Source organism: Psammomys obesus, unplaced genomic scaffold (genome assembly GCF_907164565.1).
Source record: "Psammomys obesus unplaced genomic scaffold, mPsaObe1.curated_primary_1811, whole genome shotgun sequence".
Classification (NCBI taxonomy): Eukaryota; Metazoa; Chordata; class Mammalia; order Rodentia; family Muridae; genus Psammomys; species Psammomys obesus.
In genome coordinates, this window is record NW_026585894.1 from 22147256 (window position 1) to 22174996 (window position 27741).

At 38.5% G+C, this 27741-nt stretch overlaps 1 protein-coding gene and 1 non-coding gene across 7 annotated transcripts in view; both read right to left on the reverse strand.

The window, feature by feature from the left end:
• Positions 1–612: 612 nt before the first annotated feature.
• Sytl5 (synaptotagmin like 5) overlaps positions 613–27741 on the reverse strand; it is a 356529-nt gene continuing 329400 nt past the window's right edge. For all 6 annotated transcript variants that reach the window (XM_055599625.1, XM_055599630.1, XM_055599624.1 and 3 more), the window contains 4 exons: positions 16126–16234; positions 14416–14551; positions 10559–10767; positions 613–8359 (listed from right to left, as the gene is read on the reverse strand). In XM_055599625.1, coding sequence (XP_055455600.1) covers positions 8217–8359; positions 10559–10767; positions 14416–14551; positions 16126–16234 — 597 coding nt within the window. In that variant the 3' untranslated portion in view covers positions 613–8216. The remainder of the gene's footprint in view (positions 8360–10558; positions 10768–14415; positions 14552–16125; positions 16235–27741) is intronic.
• Positions 18414–18559, reverse strand: LOC129671047 (small nucleolar RNA SNORA48). The gene has a single exon (XR_008719298.1). It is a non-coding gene; the product is annotated as a small nucleolar RNA SNORA48 (small nucleolar RNA).

The window sequence follows — 27741 nt, forward strand, 5'->3', positions numbered from 1 at the left end:
CTAAATGTTTATCAGCTGATTCTGTAACCGAACTTTGAGCAAAACATCAAACCGACTGCTTTGGGATGATGAGACATGTGGTGAAACTAATCAAATTTATTGCATGAACCCACAGGTGCGCATTCTTCAGTGTCAAATAACTTCCTTGGCCAAAGGCTTTTAAGATATTCTTTGAGTCTAAGTATGTGATACATTCACACCGTAGGAAAAGTAACATGTCTCTACTTTCCAACCTTAGGGCTACATCACCTGTCTTATGTTTGTGAAGACCTTGATTATTTTTTATACACCGTATTGCAGGTTGAACTTTCATTGATTGAGGAGAGGGCAAAGTGATTTCAAATGCCAGAATCTAGATAAGTGAGCAAACACCAAACTGAGGGGCAGATGAAATAGCTAATAATTGAGAATTGTTCAGCACCACTTTTAACTTTAAGATGGAAATTACACATTTATCTATTCCATGTCAGCTCAGAAAATGTTCATATCTTCTGAGAAAAATAAGTGTAAAAACAGTAAAACTAGATGTCACATAATCAATCTCCAAGAACATACAATCCATCTTCCAGAGCTCAGAATAACTTGGAAGACAACATGTTATAAATACTAGGAAAGTGAATTTAATGAACAAGACATCATAATTTGCATCACATACAGGATGGCATGCAGCTTTATTCTAGAATAAATATTCCATTCAGAAGCTTAGAAGTAAACATGTTAAACATTTCCATATTATTATTACTAATTTTGTACTAAACATGTTAAGGTAAGCAAATAGGAACTTTGTAGCCAACAACAAAATAGGCAAATGAATGCAGAGTTCCTATCATCTCTTGAGATTAAAAACATTTATTTCTCAGTGTATACTTTATTCCTAATACTTTAAAACAAACATATATACCTATACGTATATAAAACACTTAAAATTTTGTGAAAAGGATTGACATCATATTAAGTGCACTTACCACAGGAAGCATTAAACTATCACATCACAAAAGACATGAAAGAAACCTTAAATGCATATTGCTAAGCAAAAAGCAGCAAGTCTATTAAGAATATTTACTTTGTTTATGTATTTGTCAAGACAAGCAGTACTCTAAATCACAAAACATGGACCTTACTATAAAGTTTCATGTTTAGTTAAAAATAGTGTGCAAATATTGTATCTATCATCAGTTCTAATGAATATGCCACACTAATTCAAAGGATTAATCAGGAGGAACTGTGGAGATAAATCGTATATTAAAACTCTCTGAAGCTTCTACTCAGTTTTTCTGTAAACACAGTTTTTCTCTAAGCAGTAAAATCTATTAACAAGAAACAAGCAAAATAGGACACCTTCTTAGCAGAAAAAGAAAGTTTAGGAGACTACCTTGGTAAGTGAATGAACACATGTATAGATGATTCCATCTGTGAAGGGGAAAATTACCCCTTTAATTTTTCCTGAATAGCTCTTACTTTGTAGCTCAGTGATTCATAAATCCTCATGAGACATTAAAAATGTGCTTTTCTTGTATAACACACTGAAACCCTAGACTAATCTGTAAGTCCCAGAGAAAACCTAGGCTTGCTCATGAATGCAATCTTATTCCAGGAATGGGAGACCCACTACAGTCACAGAGCTGGGCCATTACCTGAGCTGATGGCATGATGAATTTCTCAGATAAACTTAATGTAATTTAATCTTGTTGATGAAGACTGAACCCAAGGTCTTATACATGTGAGACAAGTGCTCTGACATTGAGCTCCAGCTCAAGTCTTAATTTTTTTTCTGAGACAAGATCTTCCTAAGTTGCCCAGGCTAGCCCCTAGCTTGTGATCTTCCTGCCGAAGCATCTTGAGTAGACAGGGTTACATCATTCCTCCACCATTTTATGTCTTTGATATCTTCCTTACCTATTTGTATGACATTTTTATTGAGGCACACTTTACTTATGGAAGAGATACAAAGGAATTCCTCAGGTAAGGCAAATTCCTCTTTCCCCTTTGTTCTTCAGAATTTATGTCTGGCCCAAACTGGTATAACATATTCAGCAACAACTGCACCTCCCCAAGTCTTTTAGAAAACTGCCCTTAAAAAGAAATTTATCACCCATGAATTGCTCTTCAGGGTTAGGATCTCTACCTCTTCTATATGTTCAAGCAGCTATTTTTTTTTCTGTTAATACCATATTCTTCCTGAGAGCAGTTCCCCACTTCATTATATTTCCAATGCCTTTTAGGCATATATTTCAGTGCCTCTTAGGACTTTGGGAAGCTGCCAAGGTAACTTGCCTCTTCACATGCTTCTGATAATTCAGATGTTTTGCAAGTAAATAATGTTAACTTGGGTTCTGAGGTGACAGGAAAGAGTTTAAATTGAATAATGATATTTCCAGAAACCCATGTGCAAAAAAGAAGGGGACTCCTAAGCCTCTGGTATGTATGCTATCAATTCAAGGGGCACCAGAAAAAGACAGAAAGGAGTCTAGATGTCCCTTTCTCTATGCCAATTGAAAATCAATAATCTCTCTTTTAAAATATCTATTTATGAAGAAAAAACATATTTGCAGTTCTCAATCATATTTCCATCTCTGAGTGTTTCATAAGACTGTTCTGTGATAGAATGGCTACCTTCCTTACTTGTTTCTAAAAGAAAATAATTGAAAATAAAACCTCAGTGTTGTGGTTCATCAATTCCTACACATTTTCATGAACAAGTTTGAAATTTATGATATCAAAATATGAAATTGGTAAGTAAAATATTTAGCAAGTATAATCAGATTCCCTTTGTGGCTTTCCAAATATTCTTTTGGTGTTTCAAGACATGGTTTCTCTGTGTAGCTTTGATTGTCCTGGATATCAGTCTGTAGACCTCAGACTCACAGAGGTCCACCTACCTCTGCCTCCCAAGTGCTGAGATTAAAAGTATGCACCACTGTATCCAGCTCTGCTTAACTATATTTAACAACAGAGACAAGGATGTACTCTTCTGATTTAAACAGGTATCTAGTTCTCTGACCTCCTATCCAGTGATCTAAATTTTGCTTTAATTATGTGTGTTAATTCTGGCCTCAGAGCAAAAGGAAAACACAGAAAACTTTCTTCTGTATTAAAATATTGGATAAAAATATGAGCCTTTTGGCATCCACAGGCTATACCAATTATCTACGCAGTTTCACTTTTTAAAGGATGCTTCTCCAACATAGGTTGATGAATTCTAGTAAAGTCACTGAAGTGAGAGGGAATATATGCTTTACTCATGGTGACACATTAGCTTGTGTTTCCATGGAGTGTGTTTTGACAGGATGGTGAATTTGTTTATATTGATTAAGAGCATTGAAAGATTCCTGTGAGAAAGGCATATTTCCTCCATATGTCATGGGGGGGGGGAATGGATGGGCCATAGAAGAAGATGGCTTTTAGTGGAGGAGAAGATCTAAGGAAGGGATAGTAAAGACAGAAAAGTTGGGTTGTTGGATCACTAGCAGTTTCCTCGATTTGATCATATTAAAAAAACTGACAATAGATTTTTATCTTCAGCATATTTGAACATATTCTGTAATAGTAAGTAGAGTCTGTCTTCTAAATACAGCATTTCTCAAATTAACCTATTTGGCATATCCGTGGTGATTTTTTTATGTTCATGAAAAATTTATTGATTTCATTTACTAACAATAAGGAATAACATATATGAAAACTTAAATTTGATTTTTAGTTTCCACAGATTTCCTAAAAAGCATTGACACAGTTCACCAACTTTAGTAATGTCTCCCTGTCAGTTACTCTTAGTTTGCCAAAATTCTCTCCCTTCTACAACTTTCATTCAGCATATCTAATAATCATCAGCATTGTGCCTATAAAAGTGATGAAAAATCAGTAGTCTTAATACAGGATTGACCTAGTCTGAAGAACACAGCTGTGCAAACTAAACAAACAAACAAACAAACAAACAAACAAACAGAAACACCTATTTTCTAGGCTTATGGATAACTCTCCAGCTACACTCTTCCATAACCTTTAGATTTTTATTTTGTTACTTGTAGTAGAAAATAGCCTCAGTGTTGCAGGTTGCTGTCTCTTCACCATGTACTGTATACAGCAGTCAGAGAGATACTGTTAAGATGCATACTATTTTGTCATTCTTCAGTTCAAAACTTTCAGTAGACTCCATTTTATTCAGTCAATGACCAAACCCTTAGTTAAGATATGCAAGCCTCGCCCCTCCTCTGATGCAACACTTGGGAGAGCAGAGCGGGCCTTGTACCTTGACTGGGCACTACAGTAGATCTGACCCTGGTCCCTGTGTTAGCTAGCCAGGGCAGTGCTAGAGAGCTCACCCTGGTGCTGTGGATGAAGGAGAGCTGGCAGGCTGACCAACTCAGCTACCACCTAGGCCTAGATCCAAGGCTTTGAGTTGGCTTACCACAACATCTCCCTCATCTATGGACTGCTGGAGCACATGAAGAGGCTGGTCCTGCTGACCAAAAGCTGCATCATCTCCATGACACAGGGCAACAACAAGATCGCTGACAGAAGTCTCGGTGAGGATCTTTAATTGATGGTGTACCAGAAACCAGAGGTCTTGAACCAGACCAATGAACAACTCACTGCAATGAACATTTGCAATGAAGTATGGACAAAAGGGTACATGGTGGAATACACAATGACAAACTACAGCTTTCATGATGATGTGTTTCCTATGCTTTGTTTTGTTTTTGTTTGCTTGTTTGTTGTTTTGTTTTTTATTTTATTTTGTTGGGAAACGTGCAAGGGCAGATGCTGCTGAGTGGGATTCACAAATAATTAATTAAAACAAAAAGGAAAGATGGATTTTATTCTTTTCTGAATTATTGTCTGTTTTCTAACTATTTTGGTAAACAATGTTTCAAGTATATAAAAAAAAAGATATGCAAGCCTCTATCCACCCTTGCTCTATTTCCTCCTCCCCTCTTACTTTGAAATGGTGGCTTTTAAAAATGCTTACTAATGTAAGGTTATGGGGTGTTATTTTTGTTTTCTTTTGACTTATTTCACAAATAGTTTTTTTGTTTTCTTTTGACTTATTTCACAAATAGTGTTGATAAGCTACTCTAAGCGAAGCACTGGGGATATAGATGTGAAAACGCATTGTCTCAACCCATGTGAATGTTACATAGAGGGGAGACAACAAATATGGCATCAAAAGGCTCATTACATGAATAATTTATTATAATTGTGATGACTGTAGTGGAGTGGAAATAAAGGTAGGCTTCCATGGCCTAGTTCAGAACAGGATCAAGAAAGTTTTCCAGAGGAAGTAGCATTTAAGATCTGGGTGTTTCATGAAGATTGTACCGATGAAGACAAGAAAAGCATATAAGGTGACTGAAGAGAAAGGGAGGACAGGGGTTGATGCACAGCTTAGGATACACTAGAGAAAAGACCTTCTTATGCTGGGCCATACACAATAATTTGTATTTTATTTTGAAAGCCTGTGGAAAGTTGTATAGATCACTTTGGTGATGGGCAGACATAACCTCTATAAAGACAGACAATTACATTCATGTGCAAATGCTAGATGGTTAATTTAGGTTATCGGTGTAAGAGTGCTTAAAGGCCTTTCAATTTTTCTGTATATTCTGACATTTAACATGCCATTTTGAGATTAATCACTATGTTTATAGTTTGAAATGATGGAGAACAAGAATGATTGTAAAGGCAACGGCCAGAGAGATGCCTCCTCTGGTAATATACTTGCAGCAAAAGACTAATTACCTAGCTTCAATCCCCAGATTCCATGTAAAGGTGAAAAGAGAGTACCGACTCCACAGAGCTGTTCTCTGACTCTACATGCACATGCAACACACATCATTTATATACACAATAAATAAATAAATAATGTGAAATGGTTAGAGTTAGGAGACTCATGAAATAGTCATGAAAATTGTGATCCTAGTTTGGACTTGGGTGGTTTCATGGTGATAAGGAAACTTAAATAGACACAGTATGATTCCCTGACTGATTTTACCTCAGAGCAAAGGAGAAGCAAGAAATACAAATCATTACCTGGTGCCTGGTTGCTGTCATTGGTTAGAGGAGGGATGTTCCTAAGAACTGGGGTAGAATGGGCTAAAATAGGAGGACTTGGAAACAAGATTGATAGTAGAGTGCTTAGTTTGAATATAAGTTCAAAGAAGCTATCCTGATGGAGATGTCATACTGGCAGTTAGATCTGAGCTGTCATCATTAAATAAAATTATAGAAATAAATCTTCAAGAAAGGCGATTTTCCATGAGAATGAATGTAAAGATAGAATTGTGATTAAGACATAAATAGCCTGGGCACTCTCTGGTATACCATAATAACTATGTATGATGAACCTGAACATGGTTTCATTCTTCCATGACATTCATTTGTTACATTTTCTGAGGTTTTCATGTATTCAAATGAAGAGCAATTGGGGTTTGAATCTGACTCCAGAACATATCTGGGCTATGCATATTTTTGGTGCATGGAGTGTTGTTGAGATAGGGTGTGGCTGTCCAGGACAGCCTAAAATTCTCCTTGTATCTTAGTCTCACCTTGAACTCCCAATCCTCTACCTCTTCCTCTAAAGTGCTGAGTTTACAAGTGCAACCCACTATATCTGGCATAGAGCATGTATGTTTAATGTTTAAATAATCCACCTTGATAGGCACAGAGTCATGTCAAAGTTGTCTAAAAGCTTAAGTCCAGATTCAGTCACAGCCTCTACGTGATCTTGGACAAGTCATTTCAGCTCTCTTGACCCCAGGGCTGGATCTCACAAACTAAGCAACCAAGCTTGGCATCCCTTCTGGATTTAACTGACTTTGTATCTAAATTTGGTAGCTTAGGTACCAAAGTGACAGGACTTATAACAGGGTTCAACTACTGGCCTCTGTTTCACCATCCTTTCTCACACCCTCACTTTTGTCTTGGCATCACTGTGGGCAAGGTATAGTTCCTTTTTAAAATAATTTGTGACTTAGCAATACATCTTTCTTTTGGCCAATGAGACATAACACACTTAGGTGATTGATCAGTGAGACTTATGCAATTATACCTCAGCCATCGCCATACTCAGGCTATTTGTTTGGTCTAAGGAGCATGAGATATAAGCATCTGATTTAGATCCTCAGGCCTATTAACAGGAAGCAGAGCTTTCTTAGGCAACCTTCCTAGGCAAAAGAAAATTGATTTTCATTTTAAGACTTTTGGGGTGTCTATTATAATAGTGTAAGAGAATACTAAGAACTTGAGGAAAGTGAAAGAGAACATGGAGTCCTGACAGGAAACAGACAGCAGAGTATCTCTTTTTTCACTTAACTAGTCTCTCTAGTGAATGAAATGTAGAAAGACGAATTGATTTGCCCTTATTTCTCATTTCATTTTACTTAATGGCTTAAAATATTTTACAAAATATTTTTGTAAGAGTTCTCTAATTGCTAGATTGCCATCAAGAAAAAGTATATTCCGTTTTTCTACACACATTCTGGTTTGTTTCTGTGTGTTTCGTGTGTGTGTGTGTTATTGTGTATGTGTGTGTGATTATGTGTAACCATTTAACTATTTTCACCTTCAAAAGGAGGCTGAATTACATCATGAGTTTTGTAATTACCAACGTCCCACCAGTACATCTTGAAACACTCTGTCCATCCTGAAGTTTGCCATTATAATAGTGTTCTATCCTGTCCGATGAACCATCCCTTGGATGCCTGTTTTATATCACAGGTAATCCTAGGATAAGAAAAAGGTGGCCAGTATTTCTCTTTGTTATTCTTCAAGCAATCCACCTTCTTTGCATTACCTTCTCTCCTCAAACTGAAGAAACTTTAAGTAACTCAGTTGGAAAAAGTCTGGGGATTCCTAATCTAAAATACATTCCAATAAGCTTGTGTTATTTTTATCAACACAAAGCCTGTGAGCCATTGCACAGTTTGATTGTTGGCAAGGTGGTGTGGTACATTTTCTATTGCCTAATTAGGGAGTCCTGTGTAGGTGAATATATAGAATGGTGTGTTCGTGTGTGTGTGTGTGTGTGTGTGTGTGTGTGTGTGTGTGTATGTGTGTGTATCGGCAATCAGCAAGATCCTAAATGTTCACCATACTGACATATTTCTCATGTCCAAATACCCTTAGGTGAGAAACGGCAGGAAAACAGAATTCAAGGTCCCAGTCCTTTGCTGAGAGGAAACAGCTGACATCCAGAGATATAGTTCTTGCAGTTGGTCCCTTCATAGCCTACATTTTGCCATGCTGGACCGTAGCATGAGAACTCCCTCTACAGGCATTCCAAGGTTGTCAAGCATCTTCTGCCAAAGGCGTTGTTCTTCCCCACGAGAGTCCATCCAGTCCACAGTCTTTCCGTGGCTCATACCTGAAGAAGGGAAAAGGGAACACATTTCACCCAGGGGGTGGATCACCCAAAAGCAAGTGACAATTGCTGAGGGGAAGTTTTAAAGAGATATCCTCCTGTTGGCCTCTTCTCAGTTCCAATATCTAGTGAGAGGTGTTAAAATAAGTCAGATTTTGAAGGCCCCAAGACTTCCTTTTGATTAGGTTGTTCAGGAAAGTTAGAATGGCTCTTGATGTCTCATTTACTCCCTACTTTGATAGCTTGGCAGAGAACTGGTTCAGCTAAATCAAGTTAATGGGAGGTCATAGGTTGGGCTCAGACATAGAGATCTCTATTTCTAAAATAGCTACTTCTCTGACTCTGGAGATTGCAGTTTTATTGACCTGTGGATTCTTGCTCTCCTTAATTATATAAAAGGCTTTTCATAGTTGGAGTCTTTCCAAAACAAAATGTTAACATGGTATATGGCTAGCTTAACTTATGGGATAAAGAGATTTGAGATGACTGCATGTGCACTCTTAGAGATACAGCATTCAAACAGGGCAATACATCTCCCCACCCAGTTCCCACCTTGTTAGAATTTATGACACACTCTTGGGTCATTGAGAAAATATACCTATAGCATTGACCAGTGGGCAGTATATAGGGAAGTTTCTTAATTGATGATTGATGTGGGAGAAAACAGCTCACCGAGGGCAGTGTCACCCCTGTGCAGATTGTCCTAGGTTATAGAAAAAAAGCAAAGCAAGCTGATCAAGCAAGTAAACAGTATTCTTCCATGGTTCTGCTTCAGTTTCTGCCTTTGGGTTCCTGCCCTGATTTTCCTTCATAATGGACTGTAAGATGAAATAAACCCTTTCCTCCCCATGTTGCTTTTGGTCATTGTCTTCATCATAGCAATAGAAAGCAAACTAAGACATATTGCTTGTATGAACAACATTAGATGTTGTTTTTAGGGAAAATCTGGTTTCTTTTAGACCAGACAGTGAAAAGAAGATGCAGTAAAGGGGGAACTTAGGAGGCACTTCTCTTCTGTTAAAGTCTGTTCTATGAGCCGGGCACGGTGGCACACACCTGTAATTCCAGAACTCAAGGATGAAAAGACAGGAGGATCTCTGTGAGTTCAAGGCCAGCCTGATCTACAAGGCAAGTCCAGGACAGCCAATGCTACATCGAGAAACCCTGTATCGAAAACACAAAAATAAAATACAATAGTCTATGCTGTGGTAGCAGATAAGTGGAGCTGTACATAGCATGGCAAATAGAGTGGTGAGCAGCCAAAACCAGGGTCCAAGCTACAACTTGTAGAAGCCCATCCCTAATGATTTACTTTACCAGCCAGACCTTAACTCCTAACTTTTCTCACGATGATGGCCTGGAAATCTGAGGCATGATGAAAATAAACCTCTAATCCTTTCTGCTGTATCCATCACTTTTTTTGGTCACAGTCAAGTGAAAGTAATTAGTACAAAAAAAAATGGTAACAGAGAAGTGAGGTCATTGCTGTGATTAAACATTACAATTTGCTTTTTAGGCCTTTGGAGTTGGACTGTGAGAGGGGATAAAAAGGTCTTAAGGGGAGGGAAAAAAAGAAAAGTATAAAGTAAAACCCATGTGATTAGGTTGGTATCAAGTTCCTAGATACCTTGTATTCTGTCCATGGATTTTAGTTTATGAGCCTGTGGGGTTGAGGCATGGGAGCCTAATAGAACTATCAACTCCTAAAATACGTGTTTTATTTGACAACAGTTATAAAGCAGAATTAGATTCTTCTAGAAGTGTCAGCATTATTGTGGGAAACCTTATATTATGAAATAACATTTTTTTTCAAATAAAGAAAAAGCAAATAAAAAAGTATGATTAATGAGTGAAAACAACAACAAAAACCAAAGTCTGTGCTGTCTTGAAGATCTTTACCTGAGAAAAATCTGAAATAACACTGAAAGAAGTACTTGAAATTCACTTACATGAAAGTATATAAGATCTTTTTCTATGAAAGGACCAAATGTAAATAGAACAGTTCCTCAACTTCAAACCTAAGGATACAAAGTTACCGTAGAAACACATATTTTAACATTTTTCCTCTAAAAGAATGAGGCATCTGTGTTTACTTCAGGACTTAGTTGTAGCTCAAACTACATAAAAAGTCTACCACACATCACACCTGTGGTAACCCTGCTATTGTGCATTCCCAGTCACAGAACAGCTCCAGTTCCTTACCACTTCCAGAATTTAAACGGACACCTCCCAGAAAGATGTTGCTGGAAAAGGCCTCCTTGTCCCAGACAGTGAGTTCTAGGCAAACATTCTTTATATCTCGAGGATACAGGCCACTGAATATAAATGTATGATTCCATTGAGGATTAACACTCTTTTTTACAACAGCAGTTTTGTGCTTGGTGGCTTTGTTATCATCAGGAAGCAGGTAGCTGTAGAAGGAAACAATCACAATAGTGGGAAAGTAAGCAGAAAAAAAAAAAAGGATTTGCTATCTTTAAGTTGTCATTTGAATTTCCTACAATTCTGTGGAACTGTGTGTGAATGTAATATGTATACTTGATGTTTTCTCCTTGATTTTCATAAGCTTAAATAATATTCATTTGGAGAGATGACTAGTGCCACAATAGTAAAATGTCCTCTCTCTGTTTCTGAATATAATTTCTTTCCAAACCCTTCCATATATTTGGTTCTCCATACAGTAAAGAAAAGACCCCCATCAGTAGCCACTTTTGAAAGCATCATTTTGTGTCTTTGGGTCATCTATGAGCTGGTTTGCAGTCAGGGTGGATACTTTTCAGCTTCCAACCTCAAATTCTGTGTGTCACAGGTTATCTGGTTCTGGGTGAATTTGCCTCCTGTATCGAAAACACAAACATAAAATACAATAGTCTATGCTGTGGTAACAGATAGGTGGAGCTGTACATAGCATGGCAAATCGAGCAGTGAGCAGCCAGAACCAGGGTCCACCTAGAAGGAGCACCTAGAAGTTACTGAGGACTGGATGCTTGAAGGGCAATTGTCAATCAATGGGTTTTGCCTAAGGGTTGATGAGTTCCTCAGTTCTTTAAGGGATACTCCTAAGAAACATTATGTGGAGGTCTTGTTGCTTCCCCAGTGAAACTGAGCTCTAGTGGCTTATAGTAATAGTCTTTTAATGTAGTTACCTCTCTCTTTTGCTTCCTGGTCTACATTCTTTCTCAGATATTTCCAACAAACTCTTCCTAGGTAGACTGCCTACACCCTAGGTTCCCTCTATTGTGTTCAAACTAAATCACAAACAGCTTTATGCCTTTAGGAAACATGGTTTAGGGAAGAAAATGAATGTATTTATGGAATCAATATATAAGATAATTATGAAGATACAGGAAATGGCCAGGGAATAAAGAAGATAATTGGGTCATGTGATATTTCATTTCCTATGTTGGTCAGCACTAGTAAGTAGGACAATGACAGAGCGCTTACCCAGCAAGACCATGGGTTTAATCCCAGCCCTACCACCAAAGAGAAAAAAAATTAATAAATTAAACAGAAAACATTATTATCTCCCAGTCTCCATTTTGTAGTTATTCTTCTTTTATTTTCTTCTTTTTTAAAATCCTCATTTTTTTATTACCATCTTCCATTTTATTTTATTTTTTTCTATTTCCATCTTAAAATTCCCTGGTTCTAAATTTGATCACGCTGTATTCCTCAAAGCTCTCTTGCAACTCATATAGCCAAATAACTAGGTTCTGTCCAATGGAATAAAAGAAATATCTCTATGAAAAGTTATGGGAAGGTTCCTACCAGCTGGGTTTTGCATAGGATAGCTGAACTCTGCATAGCTAGCTACCATGGTACATGGGAGAAGATACTATAATGATATATAAAAACACCTTTGTCCTTGATAATCAGGATGCTTCCATATCTACTCTAGATAAATTACCTTCAGTCATTGTTTACATGTATAAGAAAATATCTTTCTTTAATTTTTTTAATATTTATTTTTAATTCTGTGTAGTGTGTAGTGTGTGTGTGTGTGTGTGTGTGTGTGTGTGTGTGTGTGTGTGTGAGCATACTGTGGCATGTATGTGGAGATCAGAAGACAACCTACAAAATTTCTTATTTTTTACCAAGTGGGTTCCAGTTATCAAAATTGGTACATTAGGCTTGGTGGCAAGTCAATTTCCATTTACTTGCTGAGCCATCTTGTGGGCCCTGATGTCTTTCTTAAGCCACAAATATATCAGTTCACAAGCAGAGCATATGTAATTATGTAATTTATATGCTTTATAACATTACCTATGTATCTGTTTTTGCTTGCTCTCTGGATCTTTGAAAATACATCTTAGTTCATTCTTAAGGCTATTTATTTATTCATGTTTTTTAAATTTATTTCATATGGGTGTTTCCCTGCATGTATGTCTATATATCAATGTGCAAGCAGTGGCTATGGAGACCAGAGAATTAGATCTTGAGAATGTAGTTATGGGTGCTTGTAAGCTGTTGTGTGGGTTTTGGGAGCTGAACTTGGATCCTCTGCATGAGCAGCCAATCTCTGGCCTCCTCCCTGAGGGGGGAGCAGCCTTTCCAGGCCATAGAAGAAGACAATGCAGCCACTCCTGATGAGACCTAATTGACTAGGATCAGAAGGAAGGAAAAGAAGACCTCCCCTATCAGGGGACTTGGGGAGGGGCATGCATGCAGAGGGGGGAGGAAAGGAGGGATTGGGATGGGAGGAGGGAGAGAACCACAGGGGGGATACAAAGTGAATGAAGTGTAATTAATAAAGAATAAATAAAAAAGAGCAGCCAATCTCTCCAACTCTTTGGATAATTTTTCAATTACTTAATATGTAAATATCAATAAAAGAAATTGCTGGAAAGTTAGTTTAGAAATTAGAATGAAATACTCTTCTTTATTATTTGTGATTCATAAATTTTCAGCAAGAGAGTGTGAAAAATGTTCCAAACAATATTAAGTCATTCCTGGAAGGCCATAATATGGCCATACGCCAGGAACAATGTTCTTTCCATATAAGACAGTAAGAAGCAAAGTCCTAAACTGGGTGCTGGGATTCCTGAGGCAAAGTCCAACAGAATGATAGAAAGAAAGTGTTTCTTTTATGCTAAAGAACCCAATTTACCAATGGGGAATACAATCATTGTATTCTCTTTAATACAGGACTTACCAAACTTAAAACATATGAAAATAAAGGTATGACTTATTTCCTTGTGGGAAAATTCACCTACATACAGGCTCTTACTCTGTGACCCACCCTGCCCTGCTACTCATGACATGTAGCCCAAAATGGATACAAACATATGGTCCTCTTGACTCAGTCTCCCCAGTATTGGGATTTCAGGCACTGTCATCAGGCCTGGATCATTTTTCAATGAGGCAACTTCTCTGCCTCAAAAACCCATGCCATGGCTTGGAATCATGGAAATGTGCTTTACCTCATACCTCTCATGGTTCTTCGTGAGGTCAGCTATCATATCTAATTTATTTTTCACAGTGCAGCAGCTAATGTTCAGTATATATACATTTGGGTATTTGCTTGAATTAATGGCAAAATATCCTTTTAACCCAATTTCCTCTAATTACATGAAAATAAATCTCCAATAGTCAGAAATGAGAGATATTGGCTATTTGGATTGCCTAAAATGAGCAAGAATATTGATTTAAAGGACAGTAGTTGTTCCACATGGTAACGCACATATACATGTATATAAATACATATATACATATACTATTTAATATTTTGTTTGTTGTACTAAATGAACACAAAGCAAAAATAGAAGTAGATTATATGCAGAAACTCATGTGTTCTTCTCTTTTTAGAAGTGAATCCCTTGGGAAAGTCTTCCAAGCTTCAGGGTGAGAATGATAAGGCCTATAGAAAGATGCTGGAAGCACAGTGAAAGATAGCACACAAACTCCCCTCCATCCTCAGATTGCTTTAGAAGTCAGAGAAAGAGTAGCTCTTGCAAAGGACATTCCATAAGCAGAACATGGGCTTCTCACAGCTACCATAATCTAGTGGATCCGTTCAGTGCCTGTTAAGTGTCATCTGAGATGAGCTAACACAAAATTACCCTTTCACGAAGCTGTCGGAAGTGCCTCCTGATTTTACTGCTGTCAGATTCTTTGCTTCTTTGATGAACACTTCAAGTATTCCCCCAGAAATGGCAGAAGACTCCTTCTTCTTCCCCTTCCTAAAGGTCTTTTTTCCTACACGAACCATCAGAGAGGAGATGGAGGAGATCAGAGATTCCACTTCACAATTTACAAAAACATCTACAAATAATTATTTTCTCCACTTCACAATTTACAAAAACATCTACAAATAATTACTATATTTTCTGACAATCAAGATTTTTGTCGCATATATACATAACACATACAATATGAATAAATATTTATAAATATTTCTATCCAAATATACTTCTTATTCATAGGTATTTCATTTTATGTCTATACTGAAAAGTAAAAGCAATATATTTAAATTTTTATTCTTTGAAAATTTCATATAAGTATACAATATTTCTTGGTCATATCCACCCCTACTCTTTCTTTCTCTCGAGCACTACTCATAACACATTTCCCTCATAACTTCATTTTCTCTCTAATTTTTATTTAGTTTCTTTTTAAAAATCTTTAGCCATGACCCTGGAAATCTTCTAAAGAAACAGAATGGAAAAGATCCTTCCTAGACTACCATCCTTTTCTTACTGAGAAAGAGCCAGATGCAAGAAAGAAATTTCTATGACTTTGATATAGTAAACTGACTTCCAAAAAGAATATTTCTATAACTCTCTTTTAAAAAAAATGTTAGCTTCAGGTAGGGTCAGCTCTAGAAGGTACAGACAAGATTCATTTACATTTTGTAGTTGTGAGAAACCTTTCTCCACATAGTTATTTTGAAGTAATAGGTTAAACATGAGCAATAACTACTACATCACTGCCACCTTTAATGTTCTTTCAAGTTCCGTATGAACCAATTTAATCTTCACAACGTTATTTTTAATTTATTATTTCTGAGTTTATAAATATATCATTTCCACTTCCTTATCCTCCCTCAAAACTCTCCTATATATCTATCCTTACTCTCTTTCTAATTCATGGTCTCTCTTTTCATTAACTGTTATTACATACATATGTGTATATAAATATACATATATTACTAACTATAACCTGATCAGTATGAATAGCATTACTTGTCTGTTTTCAGGGCTGGCTAAGTGGATGGTGTAAAGACCACAAGACCTCAACTATACACAAAGAACTACAGAAAACATTCTTTGAAGTGAGAAAACTCAATCCCAGAGATGAGTTACTTTCACAGGGAGACATTAAAGAAAGTGACCATGAATGGGAAGATAAAGGAAGCTGCTTAAGAAGTTGATGAAAGGAGGAAGGAAACAAATCACAAATTGATTTTATCTGGATTTTCCCTTTGTTTTCTGTGTTTTATGCCAGATATTTTTTTCTTTAGACTCCCTCAGTAGCTGTGAATGAGTCCATAGAGCATCTTCCTAGAAATCCCTTCTCCTCCATAACAGAACTCTCTTATATTGGGAAAGATTCTGTATCTTTTGAACTGATGGGTAATGAATATCTCCATTGAGGTTGGTTCAAGAACTCCTTTTCTCCACATACCTTACAGTATGTACTTCTCAACTCTCAGTTGAGACAGTTACCTCTGGCCCTATTTCAGTGTTTACTGGAAAAATAACCCTGAACTCTACTCATACAGTTGTAGAAATAGAATATCACTGATCAAAGCTATTAATTTTTTACCTTACCTTGAAGTTGTTCTACTGGGAATATAGGGCTCTCCTCTGGAGGAATGTAACGTAAAACAACTGTTAGCTCTCCTTTGTATTGAAGGCTAATATCAGGAGCCAGCTCCACCTACCCAAGGGGAGATAAGTAAAAAGGAAGTTTAAATACTGCATATAACTTTGTGAAATGAATACAGCATATTCAGAAAGACAGATAGTTCATGATTTCTCTTCTATTTGGAGCAGAGGGAATCTGTATTTCCTCAGATACTTCAGATAAGACGTGACTCCTGCACACTGGGTCAAGAGCAGAGAATGACGCTCCTCAGAGAGGCAGATAGAAGATACTCAGAAGCCAAGCCTTCATATAGTAGATCCAGAGACTGTTGAAAACTCAACACTCTCACACAGACACACACATACATACATACATACATTCACACAGGAGAGATTTGCTTGAGTTTTATTTCTGCTATAAGGGCACAAAGCATTTTATTTAACCTTCTTACCAAAATCAAAAATATTATATAGTAAAATAAACCATGTAATACCAATTGCATTACTTTTTAAAAACTTTTTATTAATTCTTTTTTTTATTTTCACATCATGTATCCCAGTCCCACTTATATCCCCATCTCCTCATCATATCTACCCTTCACCACTATCAACTCCTCCCCCAATTAAAAATGCACAAGCACACAAAGAAAACAAAGCAAACATCTCACCATAGAAGGTTAGTATGTCATAGTATGTCCCACAATAAATGCCTCTGTACTCACATCTTCACTTGCGAATGTTCATTGCAATGAGCCATTGATCTGGTATGAGGCCTGTAGCTTCTGTGACACTTTATCAATGTTGGATCCTTTATGAGACTCCTCCCATTTACCCATTGTTTCCCTGTGTCACAGAGACCTTGCAGCTTTGGCTCAGCAGGCCTGGCCCTTTCATACACTACAACCATTTGCAGATGATATAGATTTTGGGGTGGGCCAACTTAAAGCCCTGGATGGTAGCAGACCTGATCAGTCTGAAGGATCTCTTTAATCTGCACCACCAGGGGGAGTTCTCTAGCACTACTTCAGCGAGGCTACCCACTGCCACCTTAGGCAGGAGGTAGGGGCAGCTCGCCTGCTCTCCTGCTCTCTGGGCCTGTTTACCTGTATCCACACCTCCAAAGGCAGCTCCAACTGTGCTGCCCAGTCAAGGCACTGGGACCACTTTCCCAAGAGCTGCCACCTGAAAGGGGCTGGGCCAACTCTCCTCTTCTCACACCTTTGCAGCTGTCTCACTCATGCCTTTGCCATCAGTGTCACTGGACAACAGCTCCACTCTGTTGTCCAGGCAAGGTTCAGAGCTCTACCTGGTGAAATCATCCTCTCCCTACAGCCAGTAAGAGAACAGGGATAGCTCTCCCTTCCCCATGCCTTTGGGGCCAACTCTCCTGATTACCTCTCACCAAGGAGAGAGAAGAGAGGGCATCACCCCAGCACCCATCTCACCTCACGGCAGATGAGTGGTGGGACCAGCTCTCTCTTTCTCTGGCCCTCCAACCTGGCTCACCTGTGCCCTCTCAATTAGGACCAGCCTACTGTGCCGCTTGGGCAAGGCAGGGCCGACCTTCCAAGTGGTGCTGCCAGTCAGAGATGGAACCAGCTCTCCAGAGTGTTGCAGCCAGTGAGGAGCTGGGCCAGAGCTGCACTGCCCCTGGACACTCACATAGTGTCAGTAGCTGCCCAGACCAGGGTATTCCCATGTTCTCTATTGGTAATATAAGCCACTGATACCAACACTGACCACTGTCTGCTGCTGAGCAGCTATGGAACCAGACATGGGCCTCAGTGGCAGCTGAATCTAGGACCTCAGCATGGCCCCAGGTGGCAGGGCTGGGCACTCACAACAGGCTACTCCTTTCCATCCTTGAGTCTCTAGTTTCATCTCTCCATAATGCTCAAGCTGCTCCACTTCTCTTTCTCTCTCATCTGACCACTACATATTTCTACATTATGGTGGCTCCTGATGCAGGCTGGCCATGTAGCTGGTGGGCCTCTGGAAGCTGCATGGTGTGGCAGCAAGCAGGTGCACTGAGCAGGTATGTGGGTGGCATGGTGGTACACAGGTCTCTGTTTCTCTCTTCCCTGGCTGTGCTAAGTGGTGGTAGGCAAGGCTATGTGTGTCTATGGCCCATGCTATGGGTTGGAGGGCAGGTCTGTGGATGTCTTTCCCTGCCTGCACCACATGGCATGGCAGAATGCAGGTCTCTGTCTGTCTTCCTCCTCCTGTGCTGTGCTGGCTGAATTTGATTTGATTTTTGTGTCCTAGGCATGAAACAGGTTTGACCAAAAAAGCCAGGCATCAAGCTAGGATGAACAAAGGAGTGCTATCTGTTCTGCCCCTGGCTGATGTAAGAACACCACCACCAACAAGGTGTCTCTTTGCCCATTGCCAGGGGGCTAATTATTTTTTAAATAAAGTATGCTGCAAAGTCTTTTCTAATTTTTCTAAAATGCTCAGTAGGGCTGAGTGTAGGACCTAGTTGTAGATCTTATGCATAACTTTTGTTTCTGGGGCCATGTCTAGAAGTTTACAGTATCTATTTCCTTTTTCAGGATAGATATTAACAAAATTCTCTCTCTTAGAGCTCAGGCTGTGAGAGTTTTAACATACATGTTGAAGGCACATTTAAGGGATCTAGTTTGTAGGCCTAGCTATATCACCCAGCATCAAGTGTGGAATACGGAAATAAGCTAACCTAAACATCCAATCCAGACATATCTTCAGGTGATGTCAGTTTTAGTCAACCATCTGGCTCCAACCCTATGACATTTTGACTGAGAACTACCTTGATGAGCTCCTTCAACATACAGAATATGAGAGACATCAATCACAGATTTTTGTTTAAAGTTTGGAAGTTTTCTATTCACCTAATATACTGCCATAGTTAATCCAAGCAGCTCTATTTGCTATTGAGTGAAATATTTGAGTTTAAAAATATGTTGTAGAAAAAGTGATACATGCAAATATCACTTCCAAATTCAAAGAAATACAGATCCAAATCATGCAGTATTGGGATATATCAATATTATGTAGACTTTAAGCTAAAGGGAAAATATACTATTGATTTTTTATAAACACAAACCAAGAATTGTAAAAGTACAACACAATAATAGTGAGGTCTTATGATGTCTTAATTTGGTTTCTATTTTTGTGACGAATCCCATGACCAAAAGCAACTTTGGGAGGAAAGGGTTTATTTCATCTCTACAGCTTACAGTGCATCATGAAGGGAAATCAGTGCAACAACTCAAAGCAAGAAACTAGAAAGAGGAAGTGAAGCAGAGTCCATGGGAAACTGTTACTTATTGGCTTGCTCCTCATTGCTTGCTCAACTTCTTACCCAACCAGGACTGTCTAGGGGTGAAACTGTTCCCCATGTGCTCCCCACCCACATCAATCATTTTTCAAGAAAATGCACCACATAGTTGCCTACAGGGAAGCCTGATAGAAATATTTTATCAATTTCATTTCCGTCTTTTCCGATGTCCCAAATTTATTGACCAAAAAAACCCAGTGAGTTTTATAATATAATAATATACAAAATATAGTTAAAGTGTGAGGTCATCTTGAAGTCTGTACATAAATATTGGGGTATACCCATAGTACCATTTTCATTATCCAACCAATTTCTGTTCAGGAAAATACAGCAGAGATTAAGTCAGTTTAATATAATCCTGCTGCCACATTAAGAATGCTTACTTTTCCCACAGAACACTTTTGTAAGTGCTGTGGGGACTCATTAGATATAGGCCCTGCGTACATGGAATTTAGAAGCTGTGTTAAGCTATCCACAAGTCTATCTCATCATATTAATGAATAGAATTAATGAACCCCTACAAAGACAGTGCATGTTTCCTTTGATCAAGTCATGCACACCAAAAGTCAGTTGCATAAGTCTCTAAGGTTCTTAATGGTAGACACATTTGGGGCAGTAATATTTAACTCAATATACCATAAATTGATTTGAGCACAAAGGCAGCAGTCACTATAGAAATGAGGTTAAATACTTTAAGAGGAAAAGTATTTGAATGGAAACTTGTTGGTTCATGTGGCCTTAAAACTGTAGAAGATTAGAAATTTATGAATATTTAGAAAGGTTTTACCCTTAAAATGTTATTTTCTTATTCTGTTTTAAATCATCTTATTAAAATTTTTGAATATGATGCAGTAAGAATGACAACAGCGAAACAAAAACTTACCAAACTTGTATTCAAATAATATTAAATGTCTTCTATCAACATTTGTATATAAATGTACATTTATTTTCTTTATACTGAAACAAATGTGTGAAGTGTGTGCTCCCTTGTGAAACAGTATGATACTAGTATAAAAAATAGACAGGCCCGTTGAACCTAATGAATAACCCAGAAATAAATCCAGGAACTTGTGGTCAACTGATTTTTTTTAAAATTTATTTATTAGAGGAATCCAACATGGCAGTGTCGAGGGGACAGGACACTGTGTCATATGAGCATGAGAGCAGTGACTGCACAGCAACCAACAGACTGAACTCTGGGCCCTAAAACACCAGTGACTGTGTTTCCCAGGTGAACAGAAACCACACGATGTGGGAAACAATTGGGTCCTTTCTCTGGTCAACCAGCTAAAACCCAGAAGATTTCAACAGGTCCCTGCAGGCACTTGGTCACCAGCCCAGAACCACACACTTGAGTGCTCTGATCACTATCCCTGACTGAACTGTGGGCCCCACAACACCAGAGACTGGGGTTTCCATTCAAGAGAAAACCCCACAATGAAGAAAGCAATGGGGACTGACCTCAGGTCACCTAGACAATCCCTGGAAATGGTCCCAGGTTCCCTGAGGCACTCAGCCGCTATACCAGAGACTCACCTGTCCTTCCGACTTACCGTCTCAGACAGAACTGTGGTCCCTAGAATACCAGAGACTGCATTTCCCTTTTGGGAAGAAACTTCACAGTGACGTAAATATCAGTATAGACCTCAGGGCACTCAGCCAAACCCCCACCCGAAAAGTTCCCAGGAAAATATCCCAGGTTCCTTTAGGCATCCAGTCACCTTTGAAGAGTCACTCTGATTGCTCCTGCGTGCTATATTTGCCATTCCAGACTGAACTGTGGAACCCAAAAACAACAACCAACAACAAACATGGACAAAGGACAATATAAATAGTGTTGGATAGCTTGTATGTTTACAGCCAGAAGAGTAAAACTAAATGTTGATCCTATATAAGCATCATATACCATATTTAAAAAAAATGGATTGAAGAATTAGCCATAAAACCTAAAATGGTAAGACAATTAAAAATAATTTGTGAATTGTACAGGGAAATTTCCATGACATTAATTTTGTTGACAATTTGGGGTGGGGGCATGTATATGATCTCAAAACTATAGGAAACAAAAGCTAAGAAAAACCAATGGGATCGCATCTTATAATTTGGGATCACAAAAATATCAGCACTTTCTACAGCAAGGGAAACAATCAACAAAGTAAGGAGACAGCCTAGATGATGGGAAAAAATATCTGCATCTTATAGAGGTAAAGTAACCAAGACACACAGGGACCACAACTCAATAGTAAAGCCTATAACCTTGCTAAACTAGCAAAGTTCCCCAAAGAACAAGTGCAAATGGTCAACAGTTTATCAGTAGTGTTCAAAATCAACAATTTTTAGGTAAGAACAAATTTAACTCACATGAGGGGTTCATCCTCAGACCAGTTGTAATAGCCCTTATTACAAAGATGACATATGCAACTGTTAAAGGAGATGTACAGAAATGGAAATAATTGCACATTGTTATTAGGAATGCAAATTCATACAGCTGTCATACAAAGTAGCATAGATGTTTCTCAAAATTATCAAATACAGAGCAAGGTGCTGTGGCAAGTGCTTGTGATCCCAGCACTCAGGGGAGGCAGAGGCAAGTGGATCTATATGAGTCCAAGGCAGGCCTGGTCTACAAAGGGGGTCCAGAACAGCCAAGGCTGTGAAATGAAACCCTGTCTCAAAAAACAAAACAAAACAAAAACAAATGAAAATAAGAACATTATATTGTCCAGCAATCCTTCAATTGGTTATATGGCCAAAGGAAATGAAATCAGTACATCAAATGGACATTTGTACTCTCATGCTCATTGCAATGCTTTCCATAACAATTAAAACTTTTAAGTAGGGGGAAAGAAATTATTTCTGACATGAACTCAATGACTGGCTCATTGAGCTCCCCCCCCCCCCCCCCCGAGAGAGGAGCAGCTTGGTTGCTAGGCCACAGAGGAGGACATTGCAGCCAGTCCTGAAGATAACTGATAAGCTAGGGTCAGATGGAAGGGGAGGAAGACTTCCCTTATCAGTGGACTCAGAAGGGGGCAGGGAGGAGATGAGGGAGGGAGGGGGATTGGGAGGAAAAGAGGGAAGGGACTATGGCTAGGATACAAGTGAATGACCTGTTATTAAAATAAAATATAAATATAAATTAAAATAAATAAATAAAATTTAAAAAATAACTTTTAAGTAGCCCATGTATATATCAATGGGTGAATGGATGGTGGATATGTGTTCCATATACATAAAAGGAAGTAAGCTTTGTTATTTGGGTCTAAATGAATTGAAAAAGCAGTATCAGCAAAATATGACAGGGACTGAGTAGAGTATGGTTAGATTGGTAAGAAGCAAGGAATGACCAAAACTATGTGTATAGAGAAGTAATAACAAAGAGTAAGGAAATATCTATTCTAGATCCCACTCAGAGGATTTTAAAATATGAATTCATGCCAATGAATTTGCTAAGAATATGGAAGAGAAACTAAAAAGTTAAAAATGTGTAACAAGTTCAGTGGGGGCAACTTTTGCTAGGCTTAGAGTGTGACAGTTGGCTTTAACTGTCCATTAAATACAATCTAGAGTCACTTGGGAAGAATTTCAATCAAGGAATTATCTAGATTGGCCTGTGGGCATGTTTGTGGGAAATTGTTTTGGCTATTGTTCTAGTTCACTTTCTGTTTTTTTTTTTTTTCTTTAAAAATTTTTTAAAATTATTATCATTCATTACACTTTATTAAATTTGTATCCCAGCTGTGGCTCCCTCCCTCATCTCCTCCGAGTCCCACCCTCCCTCACTCTCCTCCTATGCCCCTCCCCTAGTCCACTAATAGGGGAGGTCCTCCTCCCCTTCTATTTCATACTAGCCTATCAGGTGTTATCAGGGCTGGTTGCATTGTCTTCCTCTGTGGCCTGGCAAGGCTGCACTCCACCCAGGAGAAGGTGATCAGAGATCCTACCACTGAGTTCATTCCAGAGAAAGTCCCTGCTCCCCTTACAAAGGACCCCACTTGGAGACTTAGTCTACCGGTTACATCTGAGCTAGGGTTTTAGGTCTTCTCTGTGCATTGTCCTTGGTTGAGGTATCATTCTCTTCTGTTGCTGTTTTAAAGATACCACTACCAAAAGCAACCCAGGGAAGAAAGGGTTTATTTTCACCTTAAAGCTCACAGTCCATCAGAAGGTTAAGTCAGGACCGGAACTGAAGCAGAGACCATGGATGAACAACACTTGCTGGCTTGCACAGCTTGATTTAAAAAACCCAGGATCACCTGCCCCAGTCCCCAGGGTGGCACCATCCACAGTGGACTGGACCCTTCAATATCAAGCATTAATCAGGAGAATAACTCACAGACTTGTTTACATGCCAATATGATGCTAATATTTTTTACCAAGATGCTAGCTTGTATTATCTATCTATCTATCTATCTATCTATCTATCTATCTATCTATCTATCTATCTATCTATCTATCTATTTAACACACACACACACACACACACACACACTTGAATTATATAAGACATTCTTGAATTATATAAGACATGAGATAGCTAGATGAAGGCAAGCAATCAAAGATGCAGGATACGTTCTTTCTCTCTTTGCGCTTGACTATGAGTGTGACATTCCTGAATTGCTTGGGTTCCTGCCTTGACTTCCCTGAAATTATGAACAGTAAACCAGAATTTTAGACCAAATAAATTTTTTTCTTCAGTCTGTTGCTTTTTGTTTGGATGATGCAACAGCAATAGAAATGAAACTAGAATCCAGTGGTAGCTATGGGAACACGCCAGGAAATGACTGCCCTAAGTAGAAGTACAAGAGTGGGAGTGTCTGTGTTCCTTCACTCAGCAGTAACTGATTAAAAGATCTGTGTCAGCCCCAGGAAACTTCCCTTCCTATGTTTTCTTTTCTTTTTTTTTTTTTTTTTTTGAATTTTATTTTTTTCTTATCAGTTACATTTTATTAACTCTGTATCCCAGCCGTGTCCCGATCCCTCATTCCCTCCCAGTCCCTCCCTCCCTCCCTCATCTCCACCGTGCCCCTTGCCAAGTCTACTGATAGGGGGGACCTCCTCCCCATTCATCTGATCCTGTTTTATCAGGTATCTTCAGGACTGGCTGCAAAGCTCTCCTCTGTGGCCTAACAGGACTGCTCCTCCCTTGGGGGGTGGGGAGGCCAAAGAGCCAGTCATTGAGTTCCTGTTAGAAATAGTCCTTGTTCCCCTCACTATGGGAAACCAATTGGTTATTGAGCTACCACAGGCTACATCTGAGCAGAGGTTCTAGGTTACATTCATACATGGTCCTTGGTTGCATGTCAGTCTCAGAAAAGAGCCTGTGCCCAGATATATTTGGTCCTTGTGGAGCTCCTATCCTTTTCCCATCAGACTAACTCCCCTTCTTTCTTATGATTCCCTGTACTCTGCCAAAGGTTTGGTCATGGTCAGCAATCAAAAAGGAGGAAATCATGAAATTTGCAGGCAAATGGTGGGATCTAGAAAAGATCATCCTGAGTGAAATATCCCAGAAGGAGAAAGACAAACACGGTATATACTCACTTATATAGACCTATAAGATGTGATAAACATAATGAAATCTGTACACCAAAAAAGGTAATCAAGAGAGCGGACATGGGGTAAGATGATCAATCCTCATTTAGAAAGACAGATGGGATGTGCATTGAAAATATGACAGGAGTCTACTGAGTGCATTTGAAAGACTCTAACTAGCAGTGTTTTCAAAGCAAAGACTCATGACCAAACCTTCCTATGTTTTCTATGTTCCCAGACAAAGCCTACTCCGTTAGTATGAACGTTCTCCATTTGCAAAGACTGGAGGTAGTGGAAGGTGGGCATGAAAACTATGAAAAATTTATTTACTTGAAAATAAATATATAGAATGCTGGCTACAACCAAAGCTGGGGCACTTTAGTGCTGGGAAAAGAGGCAGCATTGATTAAAACTATACTACAAAGCAGTAGGGAATGATTGAGACTCTCAGAGCAGATGTGTGAAATAAGATGACACTCATTGTCTTCGGCTATTTGAAAAGATGGGTCCACTTTTCATGCAGAAAAAAACGTCAGACTTCCCAGTGTATTTTTAGGTATAACACGGAGAAATAAATTACAGACAAAAGTGCCAATATTGCCAAGTAAAAAGAATCTTTTAGTTAGGTAATAACTCCACAACAACGTACATTTATTGTTTGCTTGAAGGCAAAATAAGAGCATGTTTCCTTGGAAAGCCACTTAAGCTTGTTCGTGGTTTACAGAGGTCCTTGTTTTTATAATAGCACCTCCTGGGAAGAATTGAATGGCAATTCACACTGACAAACACTTCTTGTCTAACTATGTAACAGGACTTCCAGAAGGATAATGAGTTATAGGTAATAAAGAGTCCCATGTCATGCAGTAAAATAAAATTTACACTGTGAAACTACTTTACAGTACTCGAGTTTGACATCTTGAATTCTTTTTCTGTCAGCAGCAGCCTCCTCACTGGCTTCTTTTGAAAAACCTAACACAAACAAAACTCTAAGTACTGAGGGACTTTCAGTACACAACCAATGTGCAGTACGACAGTATATTGCTCTGTCATTTCCACTACAAAAGGAAGTCAGTATTTCTGAAATATTAAGGACTATTAATTATGATCTTTTATTGTTAGCTATATCAGCTTTTATAGCTCACACTCCACCTTAGCTGAGTAATATTAAATATATCAAGTCTCTAGTGCTTCTCAAAGTAAATTTGTAAAGATCTGATAGAACGTCTACTAAAATGACTGATACAGAAAAGAGACTATTTCAAATAGTTTGTACTGGAATTTTTCTAAAATTTCTTATTGCCTTTATTTTATTGGCAGGAAAAGTAAGACCTTTTGTAAAAAGTGAAACAGACTTACAACACATAACACAAAGATCTATAAAAAGAATTAGCAGTGTCTTTCTGGGTATGGTGATACATGATTTTACTCCTAGCATTCCTGATTCAAAGGCAAACAGTTCTCTGTGAGTTTGAGGCCAGCCTTGTTTAAATAGTGAGTTCTAGGAAGCCAGTGCTGTATAGAAATACCCTGTCTCAAAAACAACATAGACAAATAAAAATAATCAGTGTCTTAATTATTATTTCTCACCTTTAATCAACTAAGATCATTTATCTTTAATGGAGGTGAAAAAATACCACCTTAAACATATTTAAACCACATGAATTTAACATTCTAGCTCTCTAACGTTTTTGCACTCATCAATAACTACTTCCTATGTATATAAAGGTTAATGGGTTATGTGGTGTATGTGTATGGTGTGTATGTATATGTGTGTGTGTGTGTGTGTGATGGCACACAAGTAAATCATAGCACATGTGTCAAGGTAGGGAACAACTTTGTAGAGTTTCCTGTTTCTAACTTTCCACTGTCTCTGGGTATCAAATTCAGGTCACCAGGCCCAAATTCAGGTCACTAGGTCACTTGCCTTTATCTGCTGAGGCATATCACCAGCTTTTGTTACATACAGCTTCCCACATCTTTAAGATTTGTAAAAGATTGAGACCATTAAGATGGCTCATTGGGTAAGAGTTTTCCAGCAAGCATGATGACCTCAATTTGATCCCTGGGACCAACATGGCAAAAAATAATAAACTCTTGTAAGTTGTTCTCTGCTCTTCACACATTCAATGTGCAGGTACTTGTACACACGCGTGCGCGCAAGCACACACACACACACACACACAGTATAATGAAAAAAAATTTAGGAAATGTCAAAACCAATGCCATTTGGTTTTAAAACAAAAACTGTTTCTCAGTTCTCAAGCTCTATACATGGCAAGAATGTAACATCACTTCTTGAAGGCTGTTTCGAGTCATTGTTCATTTGCATTATCCCTTATCTTATTGTGATCAAATGCCTGATAGAAACAACTTAGGGGAGAAATTGTTCACTTCAGGTACATTCATGGGGCAGAAGCCTGAGGCAGCCTGTCTCCTCAGGTCAGAAAGCAGAGAGACAATTCTGAGAGAACCGAGGTAGAACTATAACCCTCAAGAACTCCACCCCCCAAAACAACCCACTTTTTCTAGTGAAATTGTACCCCCCTCAGGTTTCACACTCTTCCACCAGCTGAGGACCAAGTGGGGGCCATCTAACATTCAAAGCACTAGCTGATCAGGTACCCTTAAGTTAATTCCTTCAGAAAGTGTCTAAGAGATTTAGGGCTCAACCTTCACAGCACATTAAGAAACCTTGTAACACGGGGAACACTTAGGGGATGGCAAGAGAC